Raw genomic sequence first — 13,481 nt, 5'->3', positions numbered from 1 at the left:
AGTTACCCATGCCAAACAGTTCATAGGGTAGAGGCCAGACTAAGAGTGGTCCACTGGTCCTCTAGGTTCTGGAGTGCGCCTCAGGGCTAACAACCTGACAGGTAAAACAAAATTTTTACAGAAAGAGCAATGAAGAATCTTTCTACATCTGAGTGCGACGGTATTCCTGAGTCTCCACCCGGAATACTATCAGGTTCCAGAGAATTTTCTGACATGATGAAGAAGCTCTGAACATCAACAGAGATGAAGGACCTTCAGCGCTGCCTTAAACGCCAGCGACATAACGGGCCGTAAGAAGAAGAAGAACTGAAACATCCAGTAGCATGGTATTACGGGTGTGATATTCAAAAGCTTTTATTTTGTTCAGCTTAGTGAAATCTATCTTCCAAAGCAATACAGTACACTGCTGTTTTGATGTAAATCTTATATAACATTATAGTTTTATAATTTTGTGGATCTTCTTTTACTCATTTTAATTCTTACTGATTCTGTCAGAAAATTGAACTAATTTTGGTTCTTTGGGCCTATAGAGGGAGACGTTTCTTTGGCTTTCATTGATATTTTGGCATCATTTGTGACACCAGTGTGCTTTCATGTCTTCAATGCTCTTGATACCTTCGATACGAAAACAAATCAGAAGAGGCTGCCTGTCTCCCAACTGCACACAGGAACAGATGTACTTACACTGAACTGTTGGACGGTGACTTTGATAGGATAGATTTCAACAAACCATGTCTCGACCATCAAGTAGAAGATCAGAAAAGCGGAAAATAGTAAGATCTGTCATCTTAGTGCGTGTGATTACTGCCTGTTTTAAGAGTTTAATGCTTGCAATATTGCATTCAATACAGGAATCAGCTTTAAAAGCATCTTAGTATTTTGTTCCGAGCGGGCATGAGCGTTAAGACAAATAGTAGATATTGAGAAAGTATTCTTACAACTAGCATAAATAAAATAGACAGTCAACAATTATATTGCCATAGATCTGAAATAAATCAACTAATTTTAAATGAAAAATACATGAAGAAATATTGTTAAATCTTTGAAGTGTGTTCCCTTATACTTAAGAATGTTTTTGTTCTATGCAGAGTGTTGTATTGATTTTTCTAGAACCTGTTTCTGATATTAACTGCACATAGGGTTGAAAGCAACTGGGAAGAATGGCACAGAATGGATATTAGGAAATACAGAAATACTTGGTAGATTTGCCTCAGACAGACAGTAGGCATTGCTTTCTGCAGAGATGACCGAGTCCAATATAGAAATATTATTTTAATTTGAAAAACGGAAAAGGATATTGCAGCTTTTAATGATTTATTATTATTATTTGTTTCATGTTTGTATTTGCACAGTATTTCTCCTTTTGCACATTGGTTGTTTGTGTGTCGTTTTCATTGATTCCATTGTATTTCTTTGTTCTACTGTGAATGCCTGCATGAAAACGAATTTCTGGGTGGTACATGGTGACATATACGTACTTCGAGAATAGACTTGCTTTGAACTTTAATAGCTCAGGGAATCTCAAATTAATCAAAATCTAGTTATTCATTATTTTTTATTATGAAAGCTAAAGATTGCTACCTTTTTTTGAGCTGAGAATAAAGACTTCCTTTGAAACATACTTTGCACTTAACAAGCAAAGACAATTCAGTGCTTTACTGCGATCTGATATAAACACATAATTATCATTTGAATTTTATTCCATCTTGTCACACCAAAAATAAGAATCCAAAAGAATAAGGTGGCATCCAGCATTAAGGACCCCTATCATCCAGGACAAGCCTTCTTCTCATTTGCCACCATCAGGGAGGTGATACAGGAGCCTGAAGACACTTGTAAAGGCACTGCCCAGAAGAAGGCAATAACAAGTCACTTCTGTAGAAAAATTTGCCAAGAACAATCATGGTCACCCTACAACCAGAGGTCATAGGTTAAGGGTGGAAGGTTAAGTGTTTAAGGGGAACATCTTCACTCTGAAGGTTGTGAGAGTGTGGAATGAGCTGCCAGTACAAGTGGTGCATATGAGCTTGATTTCAATGTTTAAGTGAAGTTTGGATAGGTACATTGATGGTAGGGTTATGGAGGGCTATGGTCCCAGTGCAGGTCATTGGGAATAGGCAGCTTAAAAGTTTTCTGCATGGATTAGATGGGATGAATAGCCTGGCTCTGAGCTGTATTGTTCTAGGATTCTATAATTTTATAGTCATAGACAATGATCACCCATGTCATATGACATGGGATAGGATGATGGTGATGATGTATTATCAGGTCAAGTCAAATCAAGTTTACTGTCATTTAACTATATAATGTATATAGAAAAAAGAACATGTTTCTTCAAATCAGGGTGTAAAGCATACCACACAATAACTTCTGCAGGTAAGGATAAAATCTACAGATGAATCACATAAGTAACAAACTAAAGTACAGGTACAGAACAGATTAACTAGTGACACTTCAAATACAATGCAGCAGGGAGTTCAGAAGCCTAATGGCGTGCGGGAAGAAACTGTTTCTCATCCTGACCATTCTTGTTTTTATGCATCGTAGTCTCCTTCCTGATAGTAGAAAGTCAAAGGGGACGCTGGATGGATGGGTGCGACCTTTAATAATACTAAGGACCCTGCATACGCAGCTCTCCTGATAAGTGTCCCTGGTGGATGGTAGGGAGACCCCTATGATCCTTTCAGCTGTTCTCACAGTCCTTTATAGGGACATCAGGTCCAATGCTCCAGTGCATTTTTTTTGCTCCCATACCAGGTGGAGTTGCAACTTGTCAGGGTGCTCTCAACGGTGCTCCTGTAAAACGGGGGAAGGAACCTTGCTCGCCTCAGTCTTCTTAGCAAGTGGAGGCACTGCTGTCCCTTCTTGTATGCATATTAAATAGGTTGTGCAAGAAGTGAGTAAAAAGGCAGTGTTCATGGGTTGATTCATTAATTGATTTTACTTTATAGTTTTAATTTTTTTTAAGTATTGCAATTTGCCGAGAACAATCATGGTCATGGGACTATGATTGCCCACGCCACACGGCATGACACAAAACGATGATGTGTTTCAATGTACTGCTGCCACATAGCACTTCACAACGTGCGCCAGTAACAATCAATTTGTTTCTGATTCTGAGGATGCAAGGAGTTCCTGTTTTAAATATGATATTATTACAGCTTCAAGTGGCCACAGTGCACCAGATACACAGAGTGTGAATGATGCAGTTTTAAGTGAAATTAATTAACCCCTCCCCACCCACCAATTATGCCCTCCACATCCCGGAGCTACTCAGTATAAAAAAAAAGCAGTCCCAATGTGCTGAACCACCACCTTTCCTGTCCACTTTATCTTAAATACTTCAAAAAAAACTTTATTACCTTAAAAAAAAGTATAACCTTACTTTAAAAAAAATAATACCATACACTTATGCTTCCTCCTGAGGGTGTAAATGCATTCTCTGACTGTTTTGGGCTTAACTTTCAGTGCAGTGGATGTGATCTACATGGATTTTAGTAAGGCATTTGACAAGGTTCCACACGGTAGGCTTATTCAGAAAGTCAGAAGGCATGGGATCCAAGGAATTTTGGCCAGATGGATTCAGAATTGGCTTGCCTGCAGAAGGCAGAGGGTCATGGTGGAGGGAATACATTCAGATTGGAGGGTTGTGACTAGTGGTGTCCCACAAGGATCTGTTCTGGGACCTCTACTTTTCGTGATTTTTATTAATGACCTGGATGTGGGGGTAGAAGGGTGGGTTGGCAAGTTTGCAGACGACACAAAGGTTGGTGGTGTTGTAGATAGTGTAGAGGATTGTTGAAGATTGCAGAGAGACATTGATAGGATGCAGAAGTGGGCTGAGAAGTGGCAGATGGAATTCAACCCGGAGAAGTGTGAGGTGGTACACTTTGGAAGGACAAACTCCAAGGCACAGTACAAAGTAAATGGCAGGATACTTGATAGCATGGAGAAGCAGAGGGATCTGGGGGTACATGTCCACAGATCCCTGAAAGTTGCCTCATGGGTAGATAGGGTAGTTAAGAAAGCTTATGGTGTGTTAGCTTTCATAAGTCGAGGGATAGACTTTAAAAGACGCGACGTAATGATGCAGCTCTATAAAACTCTAGTTAGGCCACACTTGGAGTACTGTGTCCAGTTCTGGTCGCCTCACTACAGGAAGGATGTGGAAGCATTGGAAAGGGTACAGAGGAGATTTACCAGGATGCTGCCTGGTTTAGAGAGTATGGATTACGATCAGAGATTAAGGGAGCTAGGGCTTTACTCTTTGGAGAGAAGGAAGATGAGAGGAGACATGATAGAGGTGTACAAGATATTAAGAGGACTAGACAGAGTGGACAGCCAGCACCTCTTCCCCAGGGCACCACTGCTCAGTACAAGAGGACATGGCTTTAAGGTAAGGGGTGGGAAGTTCAAGGGGGATATTAGAGGAAGGGTTTTTCACTCAGAGAGTGGTTGGTGCGTGGAATGCACTGCCAGACTCAGTGGTGGAGGCGGATACACTAGTGAAGTTTAAGAGACTACTAGACAGGTATATGGAGGAATTTAAGGTGGGGGTTTATATGGGAGGCAGGGTTTGAGGGTCAGCACAACATTGTGGGCTGAAGGGCCTGTAATGTGCTGTACTATTCTATGTTCTATGTAACTTTCGACTCTGTTATATGTATGTTACTCGGACTGGAGAGCCTGAGTCACTCAAAACAAGATGGCGCTGGTGATCATCAGTGACTTTCTGTGGGCTGCAGAAAATTGTTCCAAATAAGGAAAGGTTGAATAGGTTTGGACTTTATTCCTTGGAACGTAGAAGATTGAGGGTAGATTCGATAGAGGTATTCAAAATTTTGTGGAGAATGGATAGGACTAAATGCAAGCAGGCTTTTTCCACTGAAGTTGGGCGGGACTAGAACGAGAGGTCATGGGTTAATGGTGAAAGGTGAAATATTTTCGGAGAATATCTTCGCTGAGAGGGCGCTGTGTGTGTGTGGAACAAGCTGCTAGCAAAAGTGGTAGATACGGGTTTGATTTCAGCATTTAAGAGAAGTTTGGATACATACGCAGATGGGAGGGGTATGGAGGGCTATGGTCAGGGTGCAGATTAATAGGACGAGGCAGATTAATAGTTTGGCTTGGACTAGATGGGCTAAAGGGCCTTTTTTCTGTGCTGTAATGCTCCATGACTCTGTGTCTTTAACCTGGCAAAAGCCACTTTTATAGAATGTATTAGATTTCTGTTTCATTGATTTTACTAGAAGCACTATTGAGTAGCTTTTACAACAGATGTATGACCTGTTCCATTACATTACTTTTCGAACAGTGAAATCGCAAGTGATTAGGTTACAGCTAAGTATACATTAACCTTTCATTACACTGGACAACAAAGATCTTGCTTCCTGAACACTTTTGGGTGCACCTTACGGATTTTGGGCTGCTGATGGTGAAAATCACCGTGACATTTACCCATCATACACCATTTTTTTAAAAATTGCCTATATTTGCTATCTCAGTTCATAGTTCAAGTCAATTAAAACGTTGCCCACAACGTAGGCGGAGAACTTTTCCATCTTGTCCAGGCGTGCTGAAGCAGGACGGAACCTGCATGGAAGGACAGGTTTTAGAAAGGCTGTAAAAGCATCATGCACACACCGTTCCATGCATCGCATTTACACGTATATCCGTTTGAAATCACATTGATGCACATACCCAATGTGCAGAACATATTGTGTGTACTCATTCCAATAAAGACACTGCATTTTCAGGAGTATCTATGGTATCAAGATGTCTTGCCAATGTCACAACAGCCGTGATCCTTCATTGTATTTGTGACAAGTACGCTCTGAAATTTCACAGATGGAACATGACTCCTCTCATTGAGAAAGCCTGTGAGCTCTACTTTGGGTGTAAAATTGGTGACCAAAACAAAGTCTGGGCTCCTCGCATGCATTGCACACCATGCACTGTCAATCTTAGATCTTGGCTCAGAGGGACTCAGACGTCAATGCTGTTTGCTATCTCGATGATATGGTGAGAGCAGAAGGATCATGTGACAGACTGCTACTTCTGTCTGACCAGTGTGTCTGGTTTCTCTGCTGAAACCAAGAAATTCATTGAATACCCCAATATCCCTTCCGCCTTCAGACCCTTGCTGCATGACGATACTCTTCCTGTACAGAAGCCACCAGAGACATGGAGCCTAGAGGACATAGATGAAGATGCCGTGAATGCACGAGCCAGGAATGGAAAACAACTCTGATACTGATACAGATTTTGAACCTTTTAGGTTGACTGAGCCTCATCTGGTAACTCAATCTGAGTTAAATGAGCTAGTCAGAGACTTGGGTTTGTCAAGGGCAAAGACTGCATTACTGGGTTCAAGACTGCAAGGATTTAATCTGCCATCACCAGGCACAAAAATTTCCCTGAAGTATTTTGATATTTGAGACAGATATTTCCCAAAGTAACTGATGCCAAGACTAAGGAAGGCATTTTTGTTGGCCCACAAATCAAGCAGGTCAATGACAAGCAATTCGAAGAACTTCCAGTGGGACCGGAGAAAATCACTTGGAAGGCATTCAAGGATGTTGTTGAAAATTTTCTTGGCATCTACAGAGCACCAAACTGCGTTCATGCTTCAAGCATACAAAACCATGAAATGCAACATGTGACTAAAGATCCATTTTCTGCATTCCCATTTGGACTTCTTCCCTGCAAATCTTGGTGCTGTCAGTGACAAGCACGATGAAAGGTTTCACCAGGACATTGCGGTCATGGAGAAACAGTATCAGGGCAAATGGAATCCATCAATGCTGGCTGATTATTGTTGGACACTTCAGCAAGAAGGCTCAGACATGGAGTACAAATGAAAATCATCAACAAAACGTGTTTAGCTTAGTTGAACTATTGCAAAGAGTCAGCACATATAATGCAATTAAACACATTATAATTCAATAAAAGTTCATTTCTGGTTTCTCTAAATTCCTACGTGATACAAGTAGTCTGAAATTATGTTTATAGAAACATAGAAATCCTACTGCACAATACAGGCCCTTCGGCCCACAAAATTGTGCCGAACATCTCCCTACCTTAGAAATTACTCGGCTTACCTATAGCCCTCTATTTTACCAAGCTCCATGTATCTATCTAAAAGTCTCTTAAAAGACCCTATCGTAACCGCCTCCACCACCGTTGCTGACAGCCCATTCCACGCACTCACCACCCTCTGAGTAAAAAGCTTACCCCTGACATCTCCTCTGTACCCATTCCCCAGCACCTTAAACCTGTGTCCTCTTCTGGCAACGATTTCGGCCTCTGACTATCCACATGATCAATTCCTCTCATCATCTTATACACATTTCTGTTCAGCTTCAAGCAGTCTATCATAACCAGAAAATATTTCTGAAGAAGCAATATGCTTGAAGAAATTTGCTGTCCAGTGCATCAATCAGTCTGGAATCCTATCCTATCCTATCTCATTGAAAATCACTTCAGAATAAGGCTATATTTATCATGATGCCTGAAGACTTCAATAAACTCCCATCTTCTCAGCCTTAATTTTCAAAAAACAGAATTCATTAGGGTGAGATATAGAAAAGGAAATTCTTGGGGAGCTCACCTGCAATTCCCCAAAAGTCCACTCCAAATTTACAATTCAAGACAAATCCCTTTGACTATACAATACCTATACTCAATTCCATCCATGAACATAATTCCTTGCATTGATTTTACATCCAGAAGATCAATCATCTACAGCGTAGCGTTTAGTGTAACACCATTACAGCGTCAGCAACGCAGGTTCAATTTCTCCAAGGAGTTTGTACATTCCCCTCTTGAACGTGTGGGTTTCCTCCAGGTGCTCTGGTTTCCTCCCACAGTCCAAGAACGTACCAGTTAGTAGGTTAGTTGGTCATATGGTTGTAACTGGGTGGCACAGGGCCCATTGGTCTGGAAGGGCCTGTTACCATGACTGTAAGCAGAATATTTTAAAATGCTTGCTGCAGATAGTACCTGAATGCACAATGCCTGAAACACATACCGTTTTATTTATTTACTTGTTTTGTTTGTTTGTTTACTCATTTATTTAGAGATACATTGCGGAACAGGCCCTTCCAGCCCAACGAGCTGTACTGTCCAACGACCCCTCTATTTAACTAGCACGCCTTTGGACTGTGGGAGGAAACCAGAGCATCCGGAGGAATCTCACACATTCACAGGGAGAACGTTCAAATTCCTTACAAACAGCGGCAGAATAGAACTCCGAACTTGGGAATGCCTCGAACTGTAATAGAATCACACTAACCACTTTGCCTCTGTGGGGCTTTCCTTTAAATAACACACAGTAAACCAAAGCAACACAGCAAAATGCTGGAGGAACTCAGCAGGTCAGGCAACATCTATGGAAAAGAGTAAACCGTCGACGTCTCAGTCCAAGACCCTTCTTCAGGACTGAGAAGGAAGGGGGAAGATGCCTGAATAAAATGGTTGGGGAGGGGAAGGAGGCTAGCTGGAAGGTGATAGATGAAGCCAGGTGGGTGGAGAAGGTGAAGTGCTGGAGGGGAAAGAATCTGTTAGGAAAGGCTATTTGGCCATATGTCCTAGGTGACTGGAAAATTGCAAATGTTACTCCACTAGTTAAGATGGGTGGGAGGCAGCAGAAAGGAAACTGTAGACCTGTTAGCCTGACATCAGTGGTTGGGAAGTTGTTGGAATCGATTGTTAGGAATGAGACTACGGAGTACCTGAAGGCACAGGACAACATGGGCCAAAGCCAGCATGGTTTCCTGAAAGGAAAATCCTGCGTACTGCTACTTTTTGAGGAAATTACAATCAAGGTTGACAAAGGAAATGCAGTAGATGTGGTGTACTTGGCTTTTCAGAAAGCCTTTGACAATGTGCCAGATAGGAGCCCATGGAATTATAGGGAAGTTACTAGCATAGTGGGGCATTGGCTGATCAGCAGAAAACAGAGAATGGGAATAAAGGGATCCTATTCTGGCTAGTTGCCAGTTACTAGTGGAGTTCCACAGGGGTTGGTGTTGGGACCACTGCTTTTTACAATGTATGTAAATTATTTGGACTATGGAATTAATGGATTTGTGGCTAAATTTTAGAATTCTTACCTTTAGATCAATAATTTAAACATGCACAAAACACTAGAGGAACTCAGCAGGTCAGGCAACATCTATGGAAATGTGTAAACAGCTGACATTTCAGGCTGAGACCCTTCTTCAAAACTAAGAAAGAAGGTGGGGGGAAACACCAGAATTTTGGAGAGGGTTCAGAGAATGATTCCAGCAATGAAAGGGTTACCGTATGAGGAATTCTGGCAGTGTTTGGGCTGTATTCCCTGGAGTTCAGGAGAACGGTGGGGGGGGGGGGGGCATCTCATAGAAACATTCTGAATGTTAAAAGGCCTGAACAGATTAGATATGGCAAAGTTATTTCCCATGGTAGGGGAGTCTAGGACAAGAGGGCGCGACTTCGGGGTTGAAGGACGTCCATTTAGAACGGAGATGCGGAGAAATTACTTTAGTCAGGGGGAGGTAAATCTGTGGAATTTGTTGCCATGAGCGGCTGTGGAGGCCAAGTCAATTGGGTGTATTTAAGGCAGAGATAGATAGGTTCTTGATTAGCCAGGGATCAAAGGGTATGGGGTGAAAGCAGGGGAGAGGGGATGACTGGAAGAATTGGATCAGCCCATGATTGAATGGCAGAGTAGACTCGATGGGCTGAATGGCCTACTTCTGCTCCTATATCTTATGGTCTTATATTCTTATGAAAGGAGAAGGGAATATAGGAGTAAGGGAAGGAGGTGTGGACCCAGGAGTGGGGGTGTGCGGGGCGGTAGTAATAGGCAGGTGAGAAAAAGTGAAAGGTCAGAGTTGATTATAGAGGAAGGGTGGGGAGGGATTTGTTCACCAGAAGAAGAAAACTTGTCAAACATTGATCTGTGAATTTTGCTATTAGGATCTCCATCATTTTCAGCCTTTTGCAATCAGCATTAGGCAAACTTGTGGCACAGCTGTATAGCTATTCAAAGATAGAAGAACAATTTTCTGGTCACCAATAACTGTTAAAATGTAGGTTATTGTGCTTTTGGTAATTAGTTTACAAATCGACGCTAATATAAAAATTGAAACTATTCACATTATTAATCATAAAGCTAGCTTCAGCTTCATAAAAATCATTGAAACACGCGTTAGTAAACCGAGCAGATAATATTTGTAGTTTTTCATTAATTCTATATTTTTTGTTTCCTTCTGTGAATGCCTGCAAGAAAATGAATCTCAAGGTAATATATAACAACATATACATACTTTGATAATAAAATTACTTTGAACTTTTAAGTTTCTAGCTTGCAATCTTTTTGAACTAGTTGCATATTTTTCTTGTGTTTTGACTGAGCACATTAAGAGATCACTGATACTATTTAAGGTGCTAAAACATGAGCTGGATTGTCATTTACGATCTGTTCTCTTACGTGCTCTGTCCTTTCAGGATTTGCATTTGCCATCTTCGTCATCTACAGCTTCAGCACGTCACATGGTAAGTGAAATCTTCATTGGTTACAATTCTTACCTTTACCTCAATAATTTAAACCTGCACAAAACACTAGAGGAACTCAGCAGGTCAGGTAACATCTATGGAAATGGGTAAACAGCTGACATTTCAGGCTGAGACCCTTCTTCAAGAATAAGAAAGAAGGTGGGGGGAAACACCAGAATAAAAAGGTGGCTGGAGGGGAAGTAGAGTAGCTAGAAGGTGATAGATGAAGCCAAGATAGGATGCATAACTGGGCTGAGAAGTGGCAGATGGAGTTCAACCCAGATAAGTGTGAAGTGGTTCATTTTGATAGGTCAAATATGATGGCAGAATAGAGTATTAATGGTAAAACTCTTGGCAGTGTGGAGGATCAGAGGGATCTTGAGGTCCAGGTCCAGGTCCATAGGACACTCAAAGTAGCTGCGCAGGTTGACTCTGTGGTTAAGAAGGCATACTGTGTATTGGCCTTCATTAATGGTGGAATTGGAGCTGAGCAGTAATGTTGCAGCTATATAGGACCCTGGTCAGACCCCATGTGGAGAACTGTGCTCAATTCTGGTCACCTCACTACAGGAAGGATGTGGAAGCCATAGGAAGGGTGCAGAGGAGATTTACAAGGATGTTGCCTGGATTGGGGAGCATGCCTTATGAGAACAGGTTGAGTGAACTTGGCCTTTTCTCCTTGGAGTGACTGTGGTGAACTACATATACCTGTCTGGACACGCTCCCCTGCTGACTGCTCCTGTGGCTCCTCCCACTGACCGTGGCTTCTCCCACGGATCCCGGTATAAAGGCAATTGGGGACACCGCCCCGGCCTCAGTCTCCAGGATGCATTGTGGTGGTCAATTGCTGCTTGTTCTTTCTTCCAGCCAATAAAAGCCTATATCTCGCCTCACGTCTCCGAGAGTTATTGATGGTGCATCAGTGACGGAGGATGAAAAGTGACCTGATAGAGATATATAAGATGATGAGAGGCATTGACAAAAGAGGACATAGGTTTAAGGTGCTTGGGAGTAGGTACAGAGGAGATGCCAGGGTAAGTTTTTTACTCAGAGAGTGGTGAGTGCATGGAATGGGCTGCCAGCAATGGTGGTGGAGGCAGATACGATAGGGTCTTTTAAGAGACTTTTGGATAGGTACATGGAGCTTAGAAAAATAGAGGGCTATGGGTAAGCCCAGTAATTTCTAAGGTAAGGGCACGTTCAGCACAACTTTGTGGGCCAAAGGATCTGTTTTGTGTTGTAGGTTTTCTATGTTTCTAAGTGGGTGGGAGAGGTCAAGGACTGGAGAAGAAAGAATCTGATAGGAGAGGAGAGTGGACAATAGGATAAAGGGTGGGAGGGGGGACCCGGGGTAAAGTAATAGGCAGATGTGAAGAGGTAAAAGGTCAGAGTGGGATTACAGGAAGGAGGTAGGGAATTTGTTTACTGTAAGGAGAAACTGATAATCATGCCATCAGTTTGGAGGCTACACAGGATATAAGGTGTTGCTCCTCCACCCTGAGGTTGGCCTTATCTTGCCACAAGACGAGACACGGACCGACCTGTTGAAATGGGAAATGGCCATTGGGAAGTTCCACATGTGAATGGTGAGGAGCTGCTCGATGTGGTGATCCCCCAGTTTATGATGGGTCTCACCAATCTGGAGGAGGCTGCATCGGGAGCACTGGACACAATCGATGACACCAGCAGATTCACAGATGAAGTGTTGCCTCAATCTGGAAGGGCTGTTTAGGGCCCTGAATGGAGGAAAGGGAGGAATGGAATAGGCAGGTGTACCACTTTGGCCGCTTGCGGGGATGAGCGCCAGGAGGGAGATTATTGGGGAGGGACGAATGGTCAAGGGAATTGAGGCGGCAGTGATCCCTGCAGAAAACAGAGAGGGAGTTTAACGAGGGGTGATTGATAAGTTCATGGCCTAAGGTAGAAGGAGTCAATTTTAGAAAACCAAGCACATTTATTTTTCAACATAGTTCCCTCCTACATTTTCACACTTAGTCCAGCGGTCATGGAGCATACGGATCTTGGACCTCCAGAAAGTGTCCACAGCAGAGGTGATTGATAGATTAGTGGCCTAAGGTAGAAGGAGATGAGTTATACAGCTCTTGTTACATGCACATGCAGGTCATCTCTCTGAGTGATTACGCAGAAAGTTTGAAGTTAATAACTCATCAGGGCTGATTGGTAAGTTTGTGGCCTGAGGTAGAAGGAGGTGAGTTATTAACTTCAAATGGACTTTCTCCTCATTTATTTCTCTACCAATGTGCATGACCATGCATTTTCCAATATTGTATTTCATTTGCCACTTTCTTGCCCATTCTCCAAATCTGTCAAAGTCGTTCTGCAGCCTACCTGTTTCCCCAACACTACCTGCCCCTCCACCAATCTTTGTATCATCTGCAAACTTGGCAACAAAGCCATCTATTCCATCATCTAAATCATATACAGCATTAAAAGAAGTGGTCCCAACACTGACCCCTGTGGAACACCACTAGTCACTGGCAGCCAACTAGAAAAGGATCCTTTTATTCCTACTCACTGCCTCCTACCAATCAGCCAGTGCTCTAACCATTCCAGTACCTTTCCTGTAATACCATGGTAAGGTACTGGTAAGCAGCCTTATGTGAGGTAACTTGTTAAAGGCCTTCTGAAAGTCCAATATACAACATCCACTGCATACCCTTTATCTATCCTACTTGTAATCTCCTCAAAGAATTCCAACAGGTTCGCCAGGCAGGATTTTCTCTGAAGGAAACTAAGCTGACTTTGTCCTATCTTGTCCTGTGACACCAAGTACTCCATAACCTCATCCATAACAATTGAATGAATAAATGAGTGAATGATCTTTATTGTCATTATACACAGATACAATGAAACTCTGTTTGGCTTCCTCTCAGGCAATTAAACAAAGTGGTAGATAAAAACAAGACGGTAATAGAAAAACA

At 42.3% G+C, this 13,481-nt stretch overlaps 1 protein-coding gene across 1 annotated transcript in view; it reads left to right on the top strand.

Moving 5' to 3' along the window:
• The first annotated feature begins 604 nt into the window (after positions 1–604).
• Positions 605–13,481, top strand: part of LOC140732848 (trafficking protein particle complex subunit 3-like) — a 65,311-nt gene continuing 52,434 nt past the window's right edge. The window contains exons 1-2 of the mRNA XM_073055478.1: positions 605–773; positions 10,492–10,539. Of these exons, the coding sequence (XP_072911579.1) occupies positions 732–773; positions 10,492–10,539 (90 nt within the window). The 5' untranslated portion in view covers positions 605–731. The remainder of the gene's footprint in view (positions 774–10,491; positions 10,540–13,481) is intronic.

Source organism: Hemitrygon akajei, chromosome 9 (assembly GCF_048418815.1).
Source record: "Hemitrygon akajei chromosome 9, sHemAka1.3, whole genome shotgun sequence".
NCBI lineage: Eukaryota > Metazoa > Chordata > Chondrichthyes > Myliobatiformes > Dasyatidae > Hemitrygon > Hemitrygon akajei.
This window is presented reverse-complemented; position numbering and strand designations above follow the sequence as displayed.